This window comes from Nomascus leucogenys, chromosome 1a (assembly GCF_006542625.1).
Source record: "Nomascus leucogenys isolate Asia chromosome 1a, Asia_NLE_v1, whole genome shotgun sequence".
Classification (NCBI taxonomy): domain Eukaryota; kingdom Metazoa; phylum Chordata; class Mammalia; order Primates; family Hylobatidae; genus Nomascus; species Nomascus leucogenys.
In genome coordinates this window covers 18,148,237-18,169,875 of record NC_044381.1, presented here as the reverse complement: position 1 = coordinate 18,169,875, position 21,639 = coordinate 18,148,237, and the positions used below count along the sequence as shown (strand labels likewise).

Sequence of the window (21,639 nt, the reverse complement as noted above, 5' to 3'; positions counted from 1 at the left end):
GAAGGCATTCTAGTAATATACTGTGTTTGTTCCAACAGAGACTAAATGAGTGAATGAGTCTACTTCCATTTATTTTCTCATAACGCTATCAAATTCAAGTACTATACTTACAGAACTCATATTATGAATGAAAGCAACAATCCTTAAATCAGTAACAAAAACCAAAATTGCACACAAACTAAATGAATACTGGTATGTATATTCTTGCACCCAATAACACAATATTAATGTTCACTACATATCCATTAATTATTAACCTAAACTTCCTAAGACAAGAGATGATTGTTTTGACTCTGAAACAAGCCAAGTTATAGATAACTTTCCATTGTATTCTCTAAAATAACTATTACATACCCTTTTTCGGATGAAATAAAACAAGTAATAGGAGATACATATATATATATATAGCCTATTTATAAGATTATAATATGTATATGTACCTCAAAGCGTAACAGAAAAAGTAGTTTTTCAGTTTAATGCCACTAAAGATATATGTTATTTATATAAAGATTCCAAAGCTATGTATGAAATTATTATTGAAGTTAAAATATAGCAAAATTGAAAGGATAACATTGAAAAACCCTATAGGAAGTGATTTTAACTTGCACGGGTGTGTGGAAGAGAAGAGAAAGAAAATCCATATGGATTCGTCATGCTCATGTAAAAGTTTCTTTCTTAAATCCATTTGACCTAACAGATAACTTAAATTTTCATTTTCAACAAGGAAAGTAAGGGAGATGGTCTCTCAGGTGTGGATAACATTCAGTGAATGCCAAAGCACAGGGTACTTTATGAGTTGTGAAAATAGCACCTTTTAAAAAAAAAAAAACCTTCTACTTTGGGTCATATGTTACATAACTACTTTAACTACACCTCCCTTTGCATGCACAACTCCCTTCCCATGTAAAGTTCATTAAGGGTATCCAAGAAGAAAGTACATTTTTAAAGAACTTCTGACAGTTATTGGTAATCAAGTTTTCACTAAGAAATATAAGCTTGATTCTATCATAAATTGTAGTTTTAAATAAAATACTGAAAAAAATGTAATTATGTATCCTAGAAATATTGAGGATTTTTAATCTTCTCATGGGATATTTATAAATAGAAACAGAATGTGTGGCCATATTATGTATGAGGTTTTAGAGAATTGAATTTTAAAATAAATAATGTATTTTCAGAGCCAAGAGTGTTACTTTGTAACAGTAAATATATATCCTATCGATATTTTCTATACATTTATTAGGATTAAATATTTGTGGTAAGAGAGTAAATACAACAGGAAGTGATATTTTTAGTGTCAGTAAAGATAAAAATTGATACCTTTTTATCAAGATTTTGTAACATTTCACTAAAACTCTCGTTACTTTCCAAATTTACTTTCTGTCGAAATTTCAAGTCCTCTATCAAATGTCTTTTCGTAGTTATATCCCTCTCCATTCGAGACATCCTTGAAAAAAGAAAAAAAGGTGACATCAAGAGTGACAGAAAATACCTTAACAGTGGTGATATCTTACATTTTATCCCATATTATATCTACTGTTAGTTTTTAAATGCTACGTGATATTGACACTGTAAATTAGTAAAATGAATTGCATTGCATAAAATATTGTTCTTTTAATATTTTGAGCACTTGTAAAATCTATAGTTGTGACTTGGTAATTATGCAATTACATATATGTATTAAAACAAAAAATATAAGAAATGAGAAAAATTAATAACACATGAAAACTTAGAACTATTTCATTTAAATTACATTTTTACATTGCTGTGAAAAATCAAAGTGCTATATAAAGATAATCAAAAGCATAACAATGATAACAAAAAAATCTTATACTTCAATAAACAAATGTAAACTCTTGTAATGAAACTAAATTAGCCATAATATCTTCTAATTTAATATAATTTGAGATTCAATCCACACATCTGTTTAGCAAAAGTTGATGAAATATTAAGTATAAAATGGTAGATGCTGTGAGAACCACTACTACTGCTGCTGCTGCTGCTACTACTAAAGTAAGAATGACAATAGCTAACATGTGTCGAAGGCTTACAATGTTCCAGTCACTGTTACAAGTGCTTTACATGTATTAACTCATTTATTCCTCATAAGAACCTAATTTAATATTATTAAATTTAGGCATAGGCCTAGTAGGTAGGGAAGCCAGGATTGAAAGAGTGTTAATCTAGAGTCCTGTTAAACAATAAGCAAGACTTACTCTTAATTAATAAATAAACTTCAAAATATTATCAGTTAAAAAATTAACCAAACTTTTAGTTTAAGACTTTTATCTATTCATATCACTTCTAAGTGCTCTTCACTTATAATGAGGTCTACAGGTGTGTTTGTGAGATACCTATATCTTAAACGTATCAGTGACAACTGGAATTCTATCTAAACATCTTACTATTTCTAAGCAATAGTGTAGCTTTGAAAGATACAGAAAGAAAATAATTTTGATTCAGTGGGATAGAGCATTTACAATCTTTTTACTGATAAACACGAGTACAAATTTTCATAACCTCCAGTTATTTTAAACACAAACAAAACTTTCCTTTTTCTACCTTAGTTTTATAAGCTTAGGCATTAAATCCAATACAAATACTAATCATATATTTGGGGGGTCAAATGACTGCCATGTTGTAAAGTTTTTCATTTATAGTCTCAAAGCCATTAATTTGTATTTATTCAAAATTAAATGTTTAATAAGGGAAATTTAACTTCATCCTTATTCTAATTAAAAAAGTAAATAGCTTGCCATTAATCATGCTATACATAGTATTCCTTAAACTTTCATCTTATGTAGGTTTAAATATGAACTAGGGAAGGAAAACATTAACATTAGCAGTTTCTTGGGGCACGTTTAATAGAGTTGGCTGCCACTAGGTGGCACCAAATACAATGGATAGAAATAAAAAGACCATACTTTTCATGCATTTCCTTTATGTGTTCTTCTTTTGCTAGGAGTTCAAATTTCAAAGACTTCACATTTGATGACTGTTTGGTGAGTTCATTAGTTGCATTCTAGATTAAAAATACAAATAAATTTAAATATACCTTTCAGCCTTGGTCTAAAGCAGCATAAAAATAAGTGCCATTCTAAAGAATACATCTACAATAATTACGGTAAACAATAATTAAAATGAATATTTTAATATTTTAAATGCTTTATTTTATATGCTGTAATAGAAATAATAATACTAAAACTTTTATATAACATGCCAAACTATAGAGGAATACAATCATTTAAGAATTGCAAAGAGTATGTATCCAAAATACATTTACAGGAAATATGAATTGTCCTGGTATAATGTAAATATGTGAACAATTAAGAATTTTAATGATTTAAGAAGATCACTTAAAACAAATACTGGATTTACTAACATCTTAGACAAAATACGGTCACAAATGCTTTGCTGCTCATCAAGCAGGGCAATCCATTTCCCAACCCACTGAATGTAGTCTGGCTTGTGACTTGCTTTGTCCAAAAGAATGGAGCAGAAATGAATTGTGTAAATTTCAGTTCCCAGGCCTTAAAGCTTTGTGGCTTCTCTCTTTCCCTTCTTGAAATTCTGCTCCAGGATCACCTTGCTACGAATATAGTTGATGTATCATGTCAACTGTACCAATGTACTCCAGCTGACAGGTAGTAGACCAATTGTCCGATCCATGAGCAAGGCTATTTTGTATCTTCCAACTAGGGAAATCTTTGGTTTGAAAAAATCCAGGGATATGAGGTAGCCCAGGAGAGACCAGCAAAAGAACTTCCCAGTCAACCCACAAAATCTTAAGAAATAATAAACTGTTGTTTTAAGCCACGATGTTTTGGGATAGTTTGTTAGAGAATAATGATAACTGATAGAAAACCTCATGAATACTCAATCCTTCTTTACTTGAAGTTATTAATAATGCTACTTATTACATTATTTATAAATAATTATTAGTTTTTCAAAGCAAAACATATTTGTTCTTTGGTATTTGTTGTCAGTACAGCCTAGGAACTGGAGGTGGTAACTAGAGTGTTAGAACACCTTTCAATTTTGACTCTAGTTCCAACTAAATGTGTAATCTAAGACATCACTTAGTATTTTAATTTTTCCACACTCAAGATAGTGTTGACATACTCACATTAATCCATTTGCTAAGTTTTAAAAGTATTAAATGAATATAAATATAATAAAATAGCTTTTTAAATATTTGGAGTAGTTATTTAGCCAATATTTCTAAACTACAATAAATTTTTTCTATTAGAACTAGTCCTATGTTTGGATGTTTGACTCATGCTAAAAATAATTTGAATTTGAAAAGATTAAACTATTAATTACCCAAGGTAAACGTAACTCATCAGACTGACTTTAAATATCTCATAGGTATAACATACAAATAAAACATTTGAAATAATTTTAATTTTTACATGAAACATTAATTTTTCTTAAAAACCCATAGCTACCTCAACATGGTAACTCTTTTGAATGTTATGTTTTGATCAAATGTGTGTGTAATGCAATCAAAATTTCTACCATATTTTGCATGTTTACACTGATGTATTGTGTCTTATTTCTAGCACTGCCTGAATAACATGTTCCACAATAGTCATACTATTTATCAAATAATTGAAGCGTTTGCTTTAATAATTAATTTTCAATTCTTTCTCTGATGATTGTTCATTCAGTTAGAAATATGGACATCCATGATTATGCTAAGCTAATAGTGATATGTTATATAGTGATATTATATTATAAATATTATCACTATAAATTATATATGATATACTAATATGTATTATATTATCACTATACTATAATATAGTGATGGCTTTAGGGACTACTGTGATATAACTGTCTACTTATCCCTCCTCTAAACGGTCCCAGACTGTGCTTTTCTAATTTTGTATTTACCTTAACATTTTCATATTGCCTTTTTTTCCTCTGTCAATCTGTTGGTTGTAATTTTTTGCTTCTGTGTCATTATTCCTGCCTAAAAACAATCATCCTACCCCTTAATATGCATACTTCTAGTGTGCTGCACTGAAGGTGTTTTCTGCTGAGAAGTAAAATAAACTTAGAATTGTATTTAAAATAAAAGATACAGGCAGTAAATAAAGCCTGACAGTATCTTCAGTGGAATGAATTAAGTGGATATTAAGATAACTGGTTGATTCTTTTCTGTTTTTAGACTTAAGGCTGTATTTTATGTGGCTGAAAATGCTGTTAACTCTGACTTGGAGAATTGAGAGAAAAGCAATTTATAATAAATAAAACAATGGCAGGTTGAGATACACTTTGGCCAAGATCTCTAAATCTAACAGCTATTTCATTTGATCCTCAAAAATTTTTATCAGATGGGTAGAAAGGTATCCCTGCTTTAGACCTCTAGAGAAGTTAAGTAATTTCCTTGACCAGGTTGACGAGAAGTTAATGGCCAAAAAGTGATCGAAACCCAGGTCCTTTGTCCCTTTTCCATTCCCTACTATACGATATATATCTGTAACATGACTTAAAATCTGGTAATTTCCTTGTAATACATCCTTTGATGTATGATGTAAAACACATACATCAAAAATGTCACAATGGTAAAAAGTCATCCCTGTTACAGCTTTCCTATACTAAGTTTATTGAATATTTTTTAAAAATTTGCATAGTATCATAATTAGGAGCATGGACTATGGAGCCAGATGGTTTGAGTTCTAATCTCGGCTCTATATACAGTACCTGTGTGATCTCGGACAAGTAACTTATTCTTTCTGTGTCTCAGTTTTCTCAACTGTAAATGAACCAGAGACATCAGAAAAGTATATATAAAATTACACGGAAAAGTCTAATATTAACTGGATAGTATAGAAAAGATGTATATAAACCTTTAGTATATTCGAATCTAGCCAATTTTCTCAATTAAGTCTAAAAACATTAAGTAGAAAATAAGTTACTTATTAGAAAATCACTATATTAGCAGTTTGATATCTGTTATGTGCTAAATTCTATTTCCCCTAAACAAATTAGTATGTTGAAGTTCTCACCGAACCCTCGATACTTTAGAATGTGACTGTATTTGGAGATAAGGCCTTTAAACAGATAATTCAGGTAAAATGAGGTTATTAGGGTGCAACCTAATTCGGTCTGAGTGGTGTCTTTATAAAAAGGGAAATTAGGACACAGACACATAGAAGGAAGACCATGTAAAGACACAGGGAGAAGACAGCCATCTACAAACCAAGGAGAGAGGCCTCAAAAGAAATGAAACCTGTTGACACCTTGATCTTAGACTTCCAGCCTTCAGAACTGTGAGAATAATATACACGTTTGCTATTTAAGATAACCAGTCTGTGGTATTTTGTTATAGAATCTCTACAAACCAGCATCAAAACAAAAATTTTTAGTAGTAGACAGTATTATGTACTTAAAGGTACTTGGTCTTCTAGGAAATTTCTATATGAAAACATGAAACAAGACAAAAGTAAAAACTTACCCTTTTTGTCCCTATACAGTTTGGTCAGTGTCCCAAGACTCTGTGTTAGATTATGGACAATCACTTCAAACTAATTGCTCTAGTTCTCTTTCTGACTCGCACATTCCTCCAAAGCAAGAGGGATTTGTATGTGGGGTAAAAACTTATACCATGGAAAACCATAATGCAAAGAACTTACAGACACTCATATGGATCCATTATTACCAAAAATTATTAGACCATTTGTAGTAGGTAAAATAAGTAAAATATAAATCAACTAAAAACTGTTTATGTAAAAATCATAAATTATGATTTATGTATAAATCAACTTAAAACTATTTATGTCTTTCAGAAGTCAGATTAGACAATACTGGACCTAGCACTCTATTTAATTTTGGTGAAAAACAAAGTTATATCAGAATCATGAGGACTTAAATACATGAAGAATCACAGAAGTAAGAATTAAAGTCTATGGGATAGATAAGATCAAGGAATATCTCAATGATTTTATCTTCTCTATATGAAACCTTAACACTGAAATGTTCAGTTTACACATTTTATCCCACATTTTCAGAGACAAATTTTAAGATTCATGCTCCAAAACTGCACAACACTTTTTCCTTCACATTTCTAATATTTTATAAGTTATTTAAGATTATAAAATGTTGTGACTGACCCAAGTTTTACACATAAAAACTGACTAAAGAAGATGGTATTCAAGAAGAATCCCAATGCTAGTTTGTATATTTGGTTACTATTAATAAAGCAAATTATTTCCAAGCAATAATAAACTCATTCATTTTAAATTTTATCCTATTTATCCTATGAGTAAATCTGCACTAAAAGATATATTATTGAAGGGTGCACATATCCTATTTGGGATTGAAAACAATGATGAGTCTATTTGACAATTCAACATAGTATTCCAATACCCTCCTAACAGGGATGATTATTCCATTTCTAATGTATTCTGTGCATTTACAATCAGGATTTTCTTTCTAGTGACTCACATAATAGCAGTGGTCCCATATATACTGTCCTTTTTAGCTTCTAGCTAGCAATCCCCACTGAAGAAAATAATTAAATATGTGAGGAATAAATGGGCTTAAGAAGCATGAAAAAGAACTTTCCAATTAAAACCCACTCATAAATCCTATTTCTTACAAGGTAATTCTATTTAAACTAAGGACAGCCTTACTTTTAAGTTGCTGACAGTTTCGCTTGGTCTTAGATTCTTTTTTTTTTTTTTTCTCTCATTGCTTTTTCTCTACATACTTCCTACTATTTTAAGTTGGTTGTTGGTTGGAGACAGAGAAGGAGGAGATAAGTGGGAGGGAGAAGAAGCAGAGAGCAAAAGTGGGTTGGTTTCATTCTCAAGTTTAACTTGCTGGAAGTATGTAGAGAAAAGCAATTCTGCTTATGTTGATGCACTGCATGTCTGAAAGGATTCTGTTCAGCTGGAGAGAGGCATGGGGGCAGAAAGAAGTATTAGAGTAGCAGATATTGGCCAGTTTACATCAGCTCCTAAATTAGGATTTCATGGTATCTTGTCTTTTTTAGAGAATGGTAGGATTCATTACCAGAGAAGAATCTACCAGGCTAAAAATTAATGATGAAGGCAATATTAATAATTTTTGGATTATCTATACCATAATTTACCTTTATGAGAATAAAGTAGTGTTCATATAAATATGTCTGGCAGGATTCAAGCATAATGTATGTTTTCATGCTTAATAAACTTTATAATCACCTTCAGTTTACACTGCAATTGCTTTATTTCCAAATCCATGCTCCTTGAAGGACCAAGTGATGTAACTTGTATCCGTGGAAATGTTACTTGGGAATTTTCTTCTGTCAAACTTGTGATTTCAGATGAGGACTCCAATTTCTTTAGTAAATCTTCTTTTTCTTTCCGAAGCCCAGCCAAATCCAAATTTAGCTTCTTTTTTTAAAAAAAGAAAATAAATATAAATATATTTTAAAAGTAACTACATATAATCTAACAATTAACAGCATAAAATTCTACAGCTAGGAAAATATTAAAGAGAACTGAAATTAATTATAGTTATTATACAAACTTTACAAAAATCTTAACCTCTATTAGATTTTGCTTATAGTAGTAGGGCTTGCAAAGTTAAAACAAAGTGAGCCAGCTGCACTCAATATCTTTTGGTTGGCTGGTCCTGACTGATGATGCACTATTTCTTTACCTTCACACATACATGGGTGAGCCAGAGATTCACATATTTGATAACCTTGACTTCAGAGCTGATGTAGTACTTAACTGGGAAAAGCCAAGCTGGAGCAGGACAAGATAACAGATGTTAGCTGTTTATTCCACTGGGTAGGTCTTACCATCCTATATAGCAGCCAAAATGCTTCTCATTTAGCAACATAAATGTTAAGTCCAATTAGCAGACGAGGCTTGTTAGAGATTTAGTTCAAATAAATAGCGTGCAAACAAACTCGCTCAGTTTTATGCACTTGATTGATCGTTGAAAAGTCCTGTTTCTAATATTGAGGTAGAAATGCACTAAACTCCTTACATTTTGAATTTTTAATAGCATAAACATTTTGCTAAATGACATAATGTGATGTTTTTATGAAGGAGTGTAAAAGAAACCCATCTTAACGTTAGCCTTTCTCATTCACCAATCTATAGTGAGCAGAATGTCACCAAACTATAATGGCATAACAACTCAGAGCTGCTTAAGAGAGTATTTGCATTAGTATTTTATTATTCCAAAGAAGCTTATAATGTGGTACCTTAACATAAGGTACAATTAGACAAAATGATACTGAATCTCTCAGAAGGGGAAAAAATCTTTCTTTGCTAAAATTCCAATTAGAAATAGAAAAAGATGTAGCTAAAGTGTACAGTAAGATAAACATGAAATATGTTACTTAAGTATTAACACTATATTTAAAACACAATTTCTAGAAACTATACCATAATTATATATGTATTTGTATATGTAAGTGCATATTATTAAATATGAATATTTCAGATCATGGATTCAAAACTAGAACTTGATATACTTGAGATTAAACTACGTTTTGGTAACATAAAAAGTATGCTGTGGTAAAAAAACTATTTGGCTATATTTTAGCTTTATAATCTAAAAGTATGGTTCTGTAGATTTTTAGGAAATTGTTTATGAAATTTGTTCCATGAAATTTGTTCATGAGTTGCCCCAAAAGAACCTAATAATTAATATCTAAAATTAAACTCTTAATCTCCTTAAACCTGGAAATCTTCCTGGCTAATATTCAAGCTTGAATCCATGTCCCTCCCTATTTATTCATCCAATCAATTGTCAGGTTCTACAAATTACATAGTGTTTCTCATTTTCATTCCTTTCAGCCACTCTCTTAATGCAAACCCTCATTATCTCATTAAGACTATTACAATAACCCTCTCTCTCCCGTCAACCTTTCCCTACCTTCATTCCACCTTTTATACAACTTTCTAAAACAACACTGACCAGTTATTCCCTTAATCAAAGCCCTTCATGGGTTCTTCATTCCAACAGAATAAAGCTCAAATGTTTGGGGATAACAAGGCTCTCTAAGATTAGGCTTCAAACTGTGTTGCAGTCAGGCATCACATGAAGCCAAACCTGCCTGCCATTCCCCAAACCTAACTGCCATTCCTCAAACCTACCTGCCATTCCCCAAACCTGCCTGCCATTCCCCAAACCAGCCTGCCATTCCCCAAACCTGCCGGCCATTCCCCAAACCTGCCTGCCATTCCCCAAACCTGCCTGCCATTCCCCAAACCTGCCCCAAACCTGCCTGCCATTCCCCAAACCTGCCTGCCATTCCCCAAACCTGCCTGCCATTCCCCAAACCTGCCTGCCATTCCCAACCTGCCTGCCATTCCCCAAACCAGCCTGCCATTCCCCAAACCTGCCTGCCATTTTTACATGGATGACTCTACACGTGGTGTTTCTTTCTGCTGAAATCTGTCTCATCTTTAAAGGGCAGCTTAGTATTCCTCCTTCATGAAGTCTTCTTTGTTCTTTTCTTCTTACTAGAATACTTAGGTGGCTTCTCTCATTTGTTATACTTGTGTGCCACCAGATTTCTGTCTAATCTTTCTACCTGGCAGATCCTGACAGTATAAATGTACCTCCACTGAGGAAAGACCAAGTCAATAAATATATTCTTCTAAAAGACATGCATATGTAACTTTCAACTTCAATTTAACAATATAAAAATGTATTAAATGAAGAAATACTGAAATTATGGAGGCAGTAAACTAAATGACTTGTACCTTATTAAAATATAATGTCTGATTAAACAATATTTAAAATCTACAATCTTGAAAACATATTTCCAGTGTTAGTTTTATATGCATAGAAATGCTATGCAGCATCTGTTGAAACAGAGGAAATATGCAAATCACACATTCCATCAGTTTGGAAACCTTTGGTTCTCCTTAGCATTGTGGACAAATAACTGGAGCTCTATTACTAACTTCTCTCAGTTTAAAAATTCTACTTCTTACATGAGAAAGCTATAGATGAGAAAAAAATGTATAAATAACTTTCTTTTGCTTACAAGTGCTCTAGGCTGTGAGACAACTTTTGTGGGTGACCTTGTTAGAAAGAGACTGTGCTATAAAATCTACCAACAAATTAAGATTACTCTTAAAATTGTGATTTTTCTTGTTTATTAGCAGCATGATTCCTATTTCTCTACTATTACCTTTCCATCTTCAAGCAAATATTTATAAGCATTTAAGTCACGTTATGTTAAGAACAAATGAAAACAAAACACACATGGAAGAGTCATAATTTCTAGATTCGGATTCTCTGGGTCTACTGCTTACCAGCTGAGTGAGCTTGCACAAACACATCGCTTTGTTTCCTCGTTTAAAAAGAGATGGTGCTTGTCTACCTAACAAAGGTGATCTTGAGGACAGAATCTTAAAATGTCTGTGATTGCACGTAGTAGATGTTCAACGTGCAGCATTATTGTCAGCATTGTTATCTTGCAGTAAAGGCTACTATATAGTGTCTGAGAAGTGTGTTAAAGGCTGAGGAGCTAGATTAATAAAATTTTAACATGTATATACATAATAACCTGGTAATTTCTCTCATGAAAGAAACTTTAGTTTGTCTTAAGTCATAATTACTTGTTTGACTAGAATCAATCTAGGATCCCTTCTACACTACTACACAGGTATTGAAGGCAGATATGCTCCTCTGACTCTATATCTGCATCAGTGCAATCTGTCCACAGTCTCCTAAACATCTATTTCAATTTAAAACTTGACTTCAATAAGTACTGAGATTTGTATTGATTTACGTGTAGTCAATTATTTCTAACCAAAGGTTAAAATATAGAACTTAACACTATAAAATTTTTAAACTAGACACTATCTATTAATAATTTATTTAAATTTAACATTGAGGAAGCATAAATCCCTGAAAAGGAAAGAACTCTCTAAGCGACTGTAAGAAGAAATAAGAATGTACTGAAAAACTTACTCTTCAGTATACTATCCTGTGGTAGACACAATTCTCAGATGACTCATGCTCTGGCACAATACCCTCCCCTTGTATGGGACCCAGAAATATGATATGCTATCATTCCCACGATTACATTATGTTATATGCAAAGAGGATTCTGTAGATGTAATTAGGGTCAGGGTCCCTAATCAAGTTTCTGAGAGCTAATCAAAAGCGAGCTTTTCTTGGCTGGTCCTGACCTAATCAGATAAGCCCTTTCAAAGAAGGCCAGAGGCATTCCCTGAGGTCAGGGAGATTCCCCCGCTGGCTTTAAAGAAGTAAGTTGCCATGGTATGAGAGGAGCTACAAGTCAAGACCTAAGGGAGGCCTCAATGAGTTGAGAATGATCCTTGGCTCTCAGACAGCAAGGCACAGACCTCAGTCCTATACCCACAAGTAACTGAATTTTTCAAAAAAGGCAGCCTGGCTGACACACTGATTGCAACCTTGCCACATTCTGAACAGAGCACCTCACTAGGCTGTATCAGACTCCTGACCCAATGACACTGTGAGGTAACGAATGCATATATTGTTTCTCAGCTGCTAAATTTGTGGTAATTTGTTTTGTAGCATAGAAAATTAATATGGGTCCTGATATTTTTTTAATCAGCACCTTTCTAGAACTTATTCTTGTTCTCTTACTGCCACTCTGTCCCATCTCAAGAAAGTATCCTAAACCCCACAGTGTGTAGAGTTTATATAATATTCTCACTCTGGATTAATTTTGTTTTCTTTATCCATAATTTTGTATTCATTTTTTCAATTGCTTTACAAATTGTCCCATTTTCTTTTCAGATGAGGTCTTGCTCTATTGCCTAGGCTAGAGTGCAGTGGCTCAATCATACCCCACTACAGCTTCAAATTCTTGGGCTCAAGGGATCCTCCTGCCTCAGCCTACCGAGTAGCAGGGACTACAGGTATGCACCATCATACCCAGCTAATTCTTAAATTTTTTTGTAGATATGGGATCTTGCTGTGTTGCCCAGCCTGGTCTTGAACTCCTGGCCTCAAGCAATCCTCCCACCTCGGCCTCCCAAAATGCTTGGATTATAGTCATGAGCCACTGTGCCTGACCCCCATTTTCTTTTTAATTTTTTTTTGTTCTTTTTCAGTTTATTTGTATGCTCCATTTTCTATGCTAGAAATATAAATTGCCTCTACCAGATCTGCATTTTGTAGTTTAACTGACAAGCAAAAAGCCTCTGGCCAGAAGCTTTTGTTTGCTGCCCTCAACTGTAACTGTAGAATCCCATGAATAGGGTAAATTAGTCTCCCCTGGCCTATTTTCCCTTGTTTTCTTATACGGGACTTCATTCACAAACTGCTTTTATTCGTGGCCCCAACTTGACATTTGCTGGGAGATTTAGATATGGAGTACCTAGATTCAGAACCTGATTCAATATCTATCATTTATTCTTTTTACACACACTATGTAGTTGGCACTATAGTAGTTCTCTGTTTTCAGTAAGAAAAAAGTTATAAATAATCCTTGCCTTTAGGTAGCTACTGGTCTATAATCCAGAAATATGTAACAATAAACTATAGTAAGTGCTATGAAGAAACAAAACAGGAAGCTGAGGCAACTGCTGCTATCTTCAATTCCTGTCTGGTAAATGCTGGCTAGAGCTTGTTTCCCTCCCCGTATTCCCCTGGTTTGTTCTGTAAAATGTGATCTAGAAGCTAAGTACAGCATTGAATGTCCTAGCTTAGATCTATGACCACTCTGCTTTCCAACTTTTACTCAAGAGAAGGTTGTTGCCAAATCACTGGTCAGTAAACTGGGGGCAGTCTGAGGACATCAGGCATCCCTTCTCCATCAGGGAGACCTGGTAAACATTTTAATGTTCAGGAATGAACCACCAGAACAAATAAAACAAGGCCCTTGGAAAATATTCTTTAGGCCCAATAATGAGAAATAAAGGGCTTAGAAAAAAAGCTGAGAAAATCATTTCCCTAATTACTCCCAAAACAATATATTTTTAGATACTCTCTGATCTTGATGTCTCTAAAGAATAAAATATTCAATATCTGCCTATTCAACGGACATGTTGCTAGTTGTAGCACATGTAAAGAAAATGCTGTTGGGTATCCAACTAGTTTAGAAGCAGTGCTCCAAGGGAAATGAATGGGATCGGGTATAGCTCTTCACTTCTAAAACGAAAGTGATTCTGACCTACAGTTTTTTTCTGGACAATATCCATCCTACAGCATTCAAAGACACAGTTCAGTCTTTCCCATTTGTTTTTTACCACTGGATTAAAAATTTAAAGTAATGAACCATTTAAAAAATTTGGAAATATTCCTAGTGGGGATAGTGGAGTCTGAAACATAAAGACACAAAATTCTAGAAAATCCAGCCAAACATGAGGTGGAATGCCAGAGACACTGGATCAGGGTTTCTTGGAGGCCCATGGAGGAAACAGCTGGTGGCCAAAGAACACTTTGCAGTCCATGCTGGAGCAACGGTGAGACGCTCAATATTGAAAAAGGCCAATCAGTAACCAGAGTAAAAAGTGAGGCTCAGTTCCCATCTATAACAATAATGTACTCTCCAAGTTTTCTTTCTCCTTTTGAAAGACAAAGGGCTTGACAATCCAAGTAGAGAAAAGCAATCATTAAACGAGAATGATCTGTTTCCAATAACTTCTCCAAAATCTCTCATCTTAAATTCTGCTTAGGACTGACTTAAGACTATTTAATGTTGAATACAGAAATAAGTTCATTTACATTCTCATAATCTGATTATTCTGATTCATAATTAAGTAGAGGCAGCAATTTAAAAATCTTATCATTGTGTTTCTAAAAAATTACAACATAAATTCTGTTACCAGAATGTAAATAAATGAGACTGGAGAGAAAATTCTAATGGGACAGGATATATGTAAATTCTATAGGCAAGAACTCCCTAGAAAGTCACCATAATCTTAATGATATTCTCCCTCCTATGAATAGAATCAATGTTCTTTTATTGAGAATATTATACTTTTAAAGGGGATAAAACTGAAAGAAATAAAATTCTGTATGTTGTCCAGGTATAGGACTAAATTCACAGTCAATTAAAATGTATGAGTTTTCAAGACAATGCCATCATTTTCTATGTCACTAACAAATATTTTCCATACAAAACTTATTTAAAAAGGTAAATAGTTCAGATTAATAACTTCCAAGTTTAGTAATCTAAAAGTAAGACTTTTAAATTTAAAACATTAATTTTCTTTTGTTACGATACTTGAGATCACCAAGAGAAAGAATTAAAAATTAAAAACCAATAACCAAAAAAAATCTTAGACAGAGGCGTAATTATTTATGTAACAAAATTTCTTCTGAAAAATCCACTGAGTTACTGCATCACTCATTTATATACTATTTTCTGACAACTGCAGTTATGAAAGGGCTACACTATGTTTCACAAAATGTCAAGCAAATGAAGGTAATATAGAGGACTTTTCACCAATGCTTTTGCTAGTAGTTAGACTTCAGTAGCCTTTAGAGACCATTAAGTACCTTTTGGCTAATTGGCCAATGGTAGATTAATCCTCTTTTTATTCCAGCAACACTATTTTAACACCCTTACACTCTGTCAGTGCAGAGTCTGAATGACAAAATAATATTGTGCATGAATAATAAGCAGAAAAGTTAAATTAACATTTCATGTTTCACATGCCATACATAAGTGTCAGAAGAACTTTCTTTTTTAAGTCACTGACATTCAACTTTTTTAAACAATCTCATGTTGACATCTTATTGAGGTGAATCTTCCTAATTACTGCTAATTGCCTATCAAGAAAAAAAACTCTTTTCATGAAGTGTAGTTGTCTGCTACAGATGAACCCAGCTCCAGTGTGCACATTAAAGACAAAGCATGACACTTAAGGTGCTACTTTGTTATAAGGTCATACTAAATATGGTTTGCAATTAACAAAGCAGTTTTTTTATGGGTCTGAAAATGCCAATCTGTCTTGATGTGTTCCAATTAGGTTCTATCAGAGAAATATGGATATCTGCATAAGGATAAGAGATACGCTACTCTCAATAACATTTACAAGGAGTTAAATTAATTCAATGCCCTTATACTTTGTAACACAAGTTCTAGCTTATGTCCAATTAAGTAATTATTTTGTAACTATGTTTAAATATTTCTCAAAATGAAAATCAACACTATTATTTCAAATGTCAAATTATTCAAAACAGTTTACTAATTCTTTTAATTCTGAAAGACCAAAAATACTCAAAACATTTAACAAGTACTTTTAATTTATATGAATAGTTTTAACATTATATGCCTTTATAGCAAATTTTAACCTATGTGATATTAGCAAGGTAGTTGCTTTCAAAATAATCTGAATAACTAAACGAATGCATTTTAATTGGATTTGTTGAACCACATCACTTAAACTTCTGTTCCCACAAGTATGGGGAAAATAATGGATAGTAAAAACACGTTATATGTGAAATTTAGAAAGCTAACTAATATAATTGACTTTCAAGTATTCATGGGAAAAATAAATATTTGTCTATTCACAGAAAAAAGAGTTTGATTGTTGGTTTGTTGTTATTTCAAATCTTCCGTTTAAGTTATGAGAAGAAAAGCTCTCTTGAAAACTAAATACCAGGTACTAAATACTGGGACAGATAATGGAAACCAAAAGTGTATCCAGAATAATTCATCACCCTCACTACCAACATAATTTCTCAATGTTTATATGGTAATATTATGAGTTCAGTAGTAGCCCTCCTAAACATGAGACTTAACATATGACATGCATACTAATGACTATGAGGTTGCAATGCATACCCATTCTGACTCCTTTCCTCAATAGGAAAGAAAGAGGATGGTAGTGCTATTTGATGTCCTAAAGGAGAAACTGTGCTATGTCTTTCTGAACTCCTCTTTTTTACTCTCCTTCTCTGGCTTAAATTCAGTTAATTCAACATAGAAATAGCTATTCCTCACATGTCCTATTTAATATTTACCACTTTAATTATATTCTTCCTTCACCTTCTTTGTCAATTTTTTTTTGTTACTGGAGTTGAGTGGCAGCAAGAAGAAAAGAATCCACCCCAATTTAAGATGATTTAAGTGAATGTCCACTCAAAGAACCAAGAAAAAAAATAAACATGCCAGATCAACAAAAATAATACTTGATGTTTCAGGGTGATGTTAACAGCATTATCTGTATCTAAGTAAAGAATGGCAGCCTCCTGCCCTCATAACCAAGGCTTGGTCAGGCCTGGGGAGCTCTCTGAGGTGGCAGCAGGAGAAGGAAGCATGAGGACATTGTACACCCCGAGTTTGGAGCCTCTTCCACCAAAAGGATCTGGCTTTGGAGCATCAGAAAATGAAACTGAATTTGCTGAAGGTGAAAATGAAGCTAAACAGTAAATTCTTAAAAACAAAGATTTGGCTGTTCAACATGCCCATTTCGATGGGCTTGGGTGGACTAAATAAAGATAATATCACCATTTGTAAAACTGGAGATTTTTTTAAGGCTAAAAACCTCATTGAGGTAATGTGGAACTCTCATGAAGCCTGTGGAAAATTTCTTCATCCAGGAATTTTTTAGACAAGTGGATTTTTTGAGTGATACATATCAAGGTGACAATGCATTTCCAAATGGGTTAGATGTTACCTTTGAAGTAACTGAATTAAGGAAATTAATGGGCAGTTAAAACACCATGGTTGGAAACAATGAAGGGAGTCTGGTACTTGGCCTCAAACTCCCTAATCTTCTAGGTTATGCAGAAAAGGTGACTTTTCATTTTTCCCATGGAACAAAAGAAACTTCCCATGGCCTTTCTTCAAACCATGGCCTAGAAACTTCAAAAGGAATTTACCCGTAAACTTACATAAAGTTACTGAACAGTTCCCTTGGAGTTCACTTCCGGAGATGAACAGAAGATGATCAGCCAAGTACAGTCTTCCCATATGAAAGACCAGCCACACCATCAATTGGAAAGGCATGTGGCGAGACCTGGGCTGCCACTTAAGGACAGCATCATTTGCTGTTTGAAAGTAAGGCAGACATTCACTTAAATCATATCTTTCACATGCCATGGTCATCGATTTTCAGAATTCTTCCATCTTACCAAGAAAATGTGTTTTGCTGAAAGTTAACCAGGAACTGACAGGCTACACGACAAGGGATATAAGCTTCATCAAAGATTTTGAACTTCAGTTGAATAAACCACTCATATTTGATTCAGTTTTTTCAGCATTTCTCTGAGGTGGGATGTTGGCACCCATGGTGATAAACTGTGAGTCCTGCTGATAGTTTCACCTTGGGGGACCAACAAGTGTCCAAGGATTCAGCATGCACAGCACCGGAGCAGAGTGCAGGCGACCACCTAGGTGCAGAAGCACGCTGGGCCAGCGGCCTGCATCTGTATACCCCAACACGTTTAAAGCCAAGCCAGGGCAGTTTGGGAGAACTTTTCCAAACACTTTTTTCTCAACACAGGAAACCTCTGCAACCTCAACTATGGGGAGGGCCCCAAAGCGTATTCGTGAGCTGGCTGAATGCATCTGCCAGTTTTATGGCACCAGGATTGTCTTTAGGCTTGGCAACATGGCTCTGTTGGAACTTAATTACTACTTTCCTATGGGAGTGCAGACAGGCAACAGCATATGTGATAGCATTTAGTTTTGAGCTGGGATAAGGTTCCTGTAGCTGACACTGCGGCGGGAGAAGCTCTGGGACCCTGATGGCAGTGAGTTGTCCACCATGCAATTTCTCTCAGAGTAAATGCGGATGACAGATTCTTTGCAGTCTATGTGAAATACCCCGTTCGTAAATTTTAAAGACATACACACGAAAAGAGGCCATAACTTTTCAAGTACAATTATTATGACTGAGTTATCAGAAACAGACTATCAAATATCTGCGGAAGTCTCATGAAGACTGCTGATTCATTTCTGATTAAACTTGGTTTTCCCAAAAATCAGATTTCAGTACTTTTATTTGATTGTTTTCTTGTCCTTGTGGTGTGCTATTACAATAGTATTACTTCTTATTTTATGGTATTTTATTGTTCAAAAAGGCCTTTGTAGACTAGCCAGAGGAAATGAATATCCATGTATAGTATTAAATTGCTCATAATACTTAATTCCTACATAAGCTTCAAAAGAGAGGCATCAGTATTCCTTAGAATAATTTTTGACTTCTAAAAATTTATAATAGACCATGATATATTTCTGAAATTTAAATTTTATAAGATAAAGAATTTCTCAGTAAGCCTCTGAAAAGCATGAATATAAACATTAAATTACATTTGAATCAGTTCTTAGGAAAACTACATTATCACATTAATCTAAATTAAATATTGCCAACTTTGGGGTTTATGGAGTCAAAGGCTAAAGATCATCATTTGCAGCTCCAAATTCATATATTCAAGCTAGCGAAAGATATATGTTTCTTAAATATATCCTAAATATGAATAACATCTTAATACTTAAAAACTGAAATATTTTCATGATAGGGTCAATAGTTAACTGTATGTCTCTCATTGGTTGTACCGTATCTAAGCCTTGCAAATAAAGTGCTTGGATGAAAGCCAGTCAGGGAATTTCAAAACCCTACAACTCATAACAAATTTAACAGCAGCAGTACTAAGTATTCATATGATGTTGATCATTTATAAATATACCCTACAAAAATTCTCAAGGGAAGCAATAATGTTTTTTTCTATTCCCTGTATAAATTTCATAAGATTCTAGAGAGTGAAAAATGGACATTTTTAGAAAGGACTTTTAAAAATCTTTGGATTTAATAAAATAAAAAGTTACTGATAACATTTAAAATGGAATTTTAAAAAACTAAGGACTAACATATGTAAAAATTACCAAAAACAGTCGTTCATAGCATAGAGTAGAAATTTCTTTTATATAGAAAAAAGAGATTTGCAAAGTTTTGACCTATACTATATTATTCAAGGTATTTCTCATAGATTTCACTGAAAAGCTATTTTTTCCAACACACAAAATCCCACGTAGGAACTTCTACCATCATCCTTCCCTTCATTTTCTATTCAGAATTGTTTTCTGTTTATCATATTCTTTCAAGTAAAAAGGCTTGACCTAACAAAGTAGGTCACTCAATAAATAAAGTCAAATAAATACCTGACTCTCAGGCAGTTATGCTACATTAAGGACAATGATTCATGTAGATCTTTAGTAAGAGGGTAAGTCTGGGTGTTCTTTCATTTTTATTAATCAAGCCAGTTGATCTGATTTTCTTCTAAATCAGTAGTTCTCAAATAGTACATACTATCCGGATGTGTATTTTGGAAATTTGTTGGGGCACTTTTGAGTGCCACAATGATTGGCAACTGAAGTGGTTGCAAAGAATACATAAATACATAAGTACTGCAATGTATAAATCAGTCCTGCCCAGTAGAAGCTACTCTGTATCCTGCATGACTCTGAAATTCCTGTCAATTATTCATGTAGGTGACAATTAACATATAATGAAATAAACCTAAATCCTAACTCAAAATGACATACAGACAAAGTATTTGTATTCCTGTAGCTCCGCAAATTTAACTATCTTGTAAATTAGAGGAAGAGTAGAAGATGAGAATGAGTAGTTCTTTCCTTCTCTGAGGTAGAGCTATAAGAATGTAGGCTTACCACATGGCCAATACGCATGGCCAGAGTTGCATGGAGAAAGATGGTCTGGTCTGGAATGAAGAGATGTGAGATAGAAGCATTAAAAACATTAGAGTGTCTGTTTCCAATTTTCTGTACCTTTACCAAGCCTATGATCTACAGTTTATCCTTAGATTTTGTGTTTTTTTCTTATATTAGTTTGAAGTCTGTTTCTATCACTTGCTATCAAGAGATTCTTGTTAATACAATCTTCTTAGTAAAGTCCAAGAGTCTCTTCTCAGTTTTCTATTATCAGTTCCTCTATGGGATCTGACACTGTTGACCACAGCTTCTCTTTGTCTTGTTAAAAACTTTCTCTCCCTTGTTTCTTTATTAAAGTACTCAATTTTTACTCCACATTCTCTGTACAGTTCTTTTGGATCTCCTTCTCTAACTCCTCTTTGCCCATATAGCAGATAGCTCCCCCAAACTTAAGATCTTGCTGTGAAGATTTGTTCCACCTCCAGCATTCTTTCTCTGGGCTAATGACATCAGTAGATTTCCTTCTTCATTTTTAATGAAATATTTCAATATACCATAGGTATATAAAGAAAAATACAATGAATGCCCATGTATTAACCAGTCAACTAAGACAATATATTACCAATACAGTTGAAGCTATGAACGTCTCTCCTGATCCACCAGAAATAATCACTATCCTGAATAACTTTGGTGTTTATTTTTCCCTTACCTTTCTTTATACTTTTAGAATATAGACACATATAGACTCCCCAACCATATAGCAATTTAAAGACACTATTTCACATTTTAACAATCCCTGAAATTGTAATACAACTTCCCTTCCTAGATACCACACAATACCTGCTATTATTTAAACAATATTTTTTCTTTTAAATTGCATATTCTGTTGATTGCTGGTGAATATGAGTCCTATTATCTTAGGATATTACTGATCCAGCAATCTTGCTGAAATCTCTTATTAATTATAGTAATTTGCCTTGAGATTCCGTGGAGACAAGCATAATGTATGGGAACTAATGATGGTTTTGTTTCTTCATTTCTAATACATTTAACTT

At 33.4% G+C, this 21,639-nt stretch overlaps 1 protein-coding gene and 1 pseudogene across 4 annotated transcripts in view; one reads left to right on the top strand and one right to left on the bottom strand.

Moving 5' to 3' along the window:
• The window catches only part of CNTLN (centlein), a 369,700-nt gene that overhangs the window by 38,625 nt on the left and 309,436 nt on the right, over positions 1 to 21,639 (bottom strand). For all 4 annotated transcript variants that reach the window (XM_030817536.1, XM_030817587.1, XM_030817638.1 and 1 more), the window contains 3 exons: positions 8,193 to 8,384; positions 2,925 to 3,022; positions 1,321 to 1,447 (listed from right to left, as the gene is read on the bottom strand). In XM_030817536.1, coding sequence (XP_030673396.1) covers positions 1,321 to 1,447; positions 2,925 to 3,022; positions 8,193 to 8,384 — 417 coding nt within the window. The remainder of the gene's footprint in view (positions 1 to 1,320; positions 1,448 to 2,924; positions 3,023 to 8,192; positions 8,385 to 21,639) is intronic.
• LOC100580358 lies at positions 17,228 to 18,626 on the top strand (annotated as a pseudogene).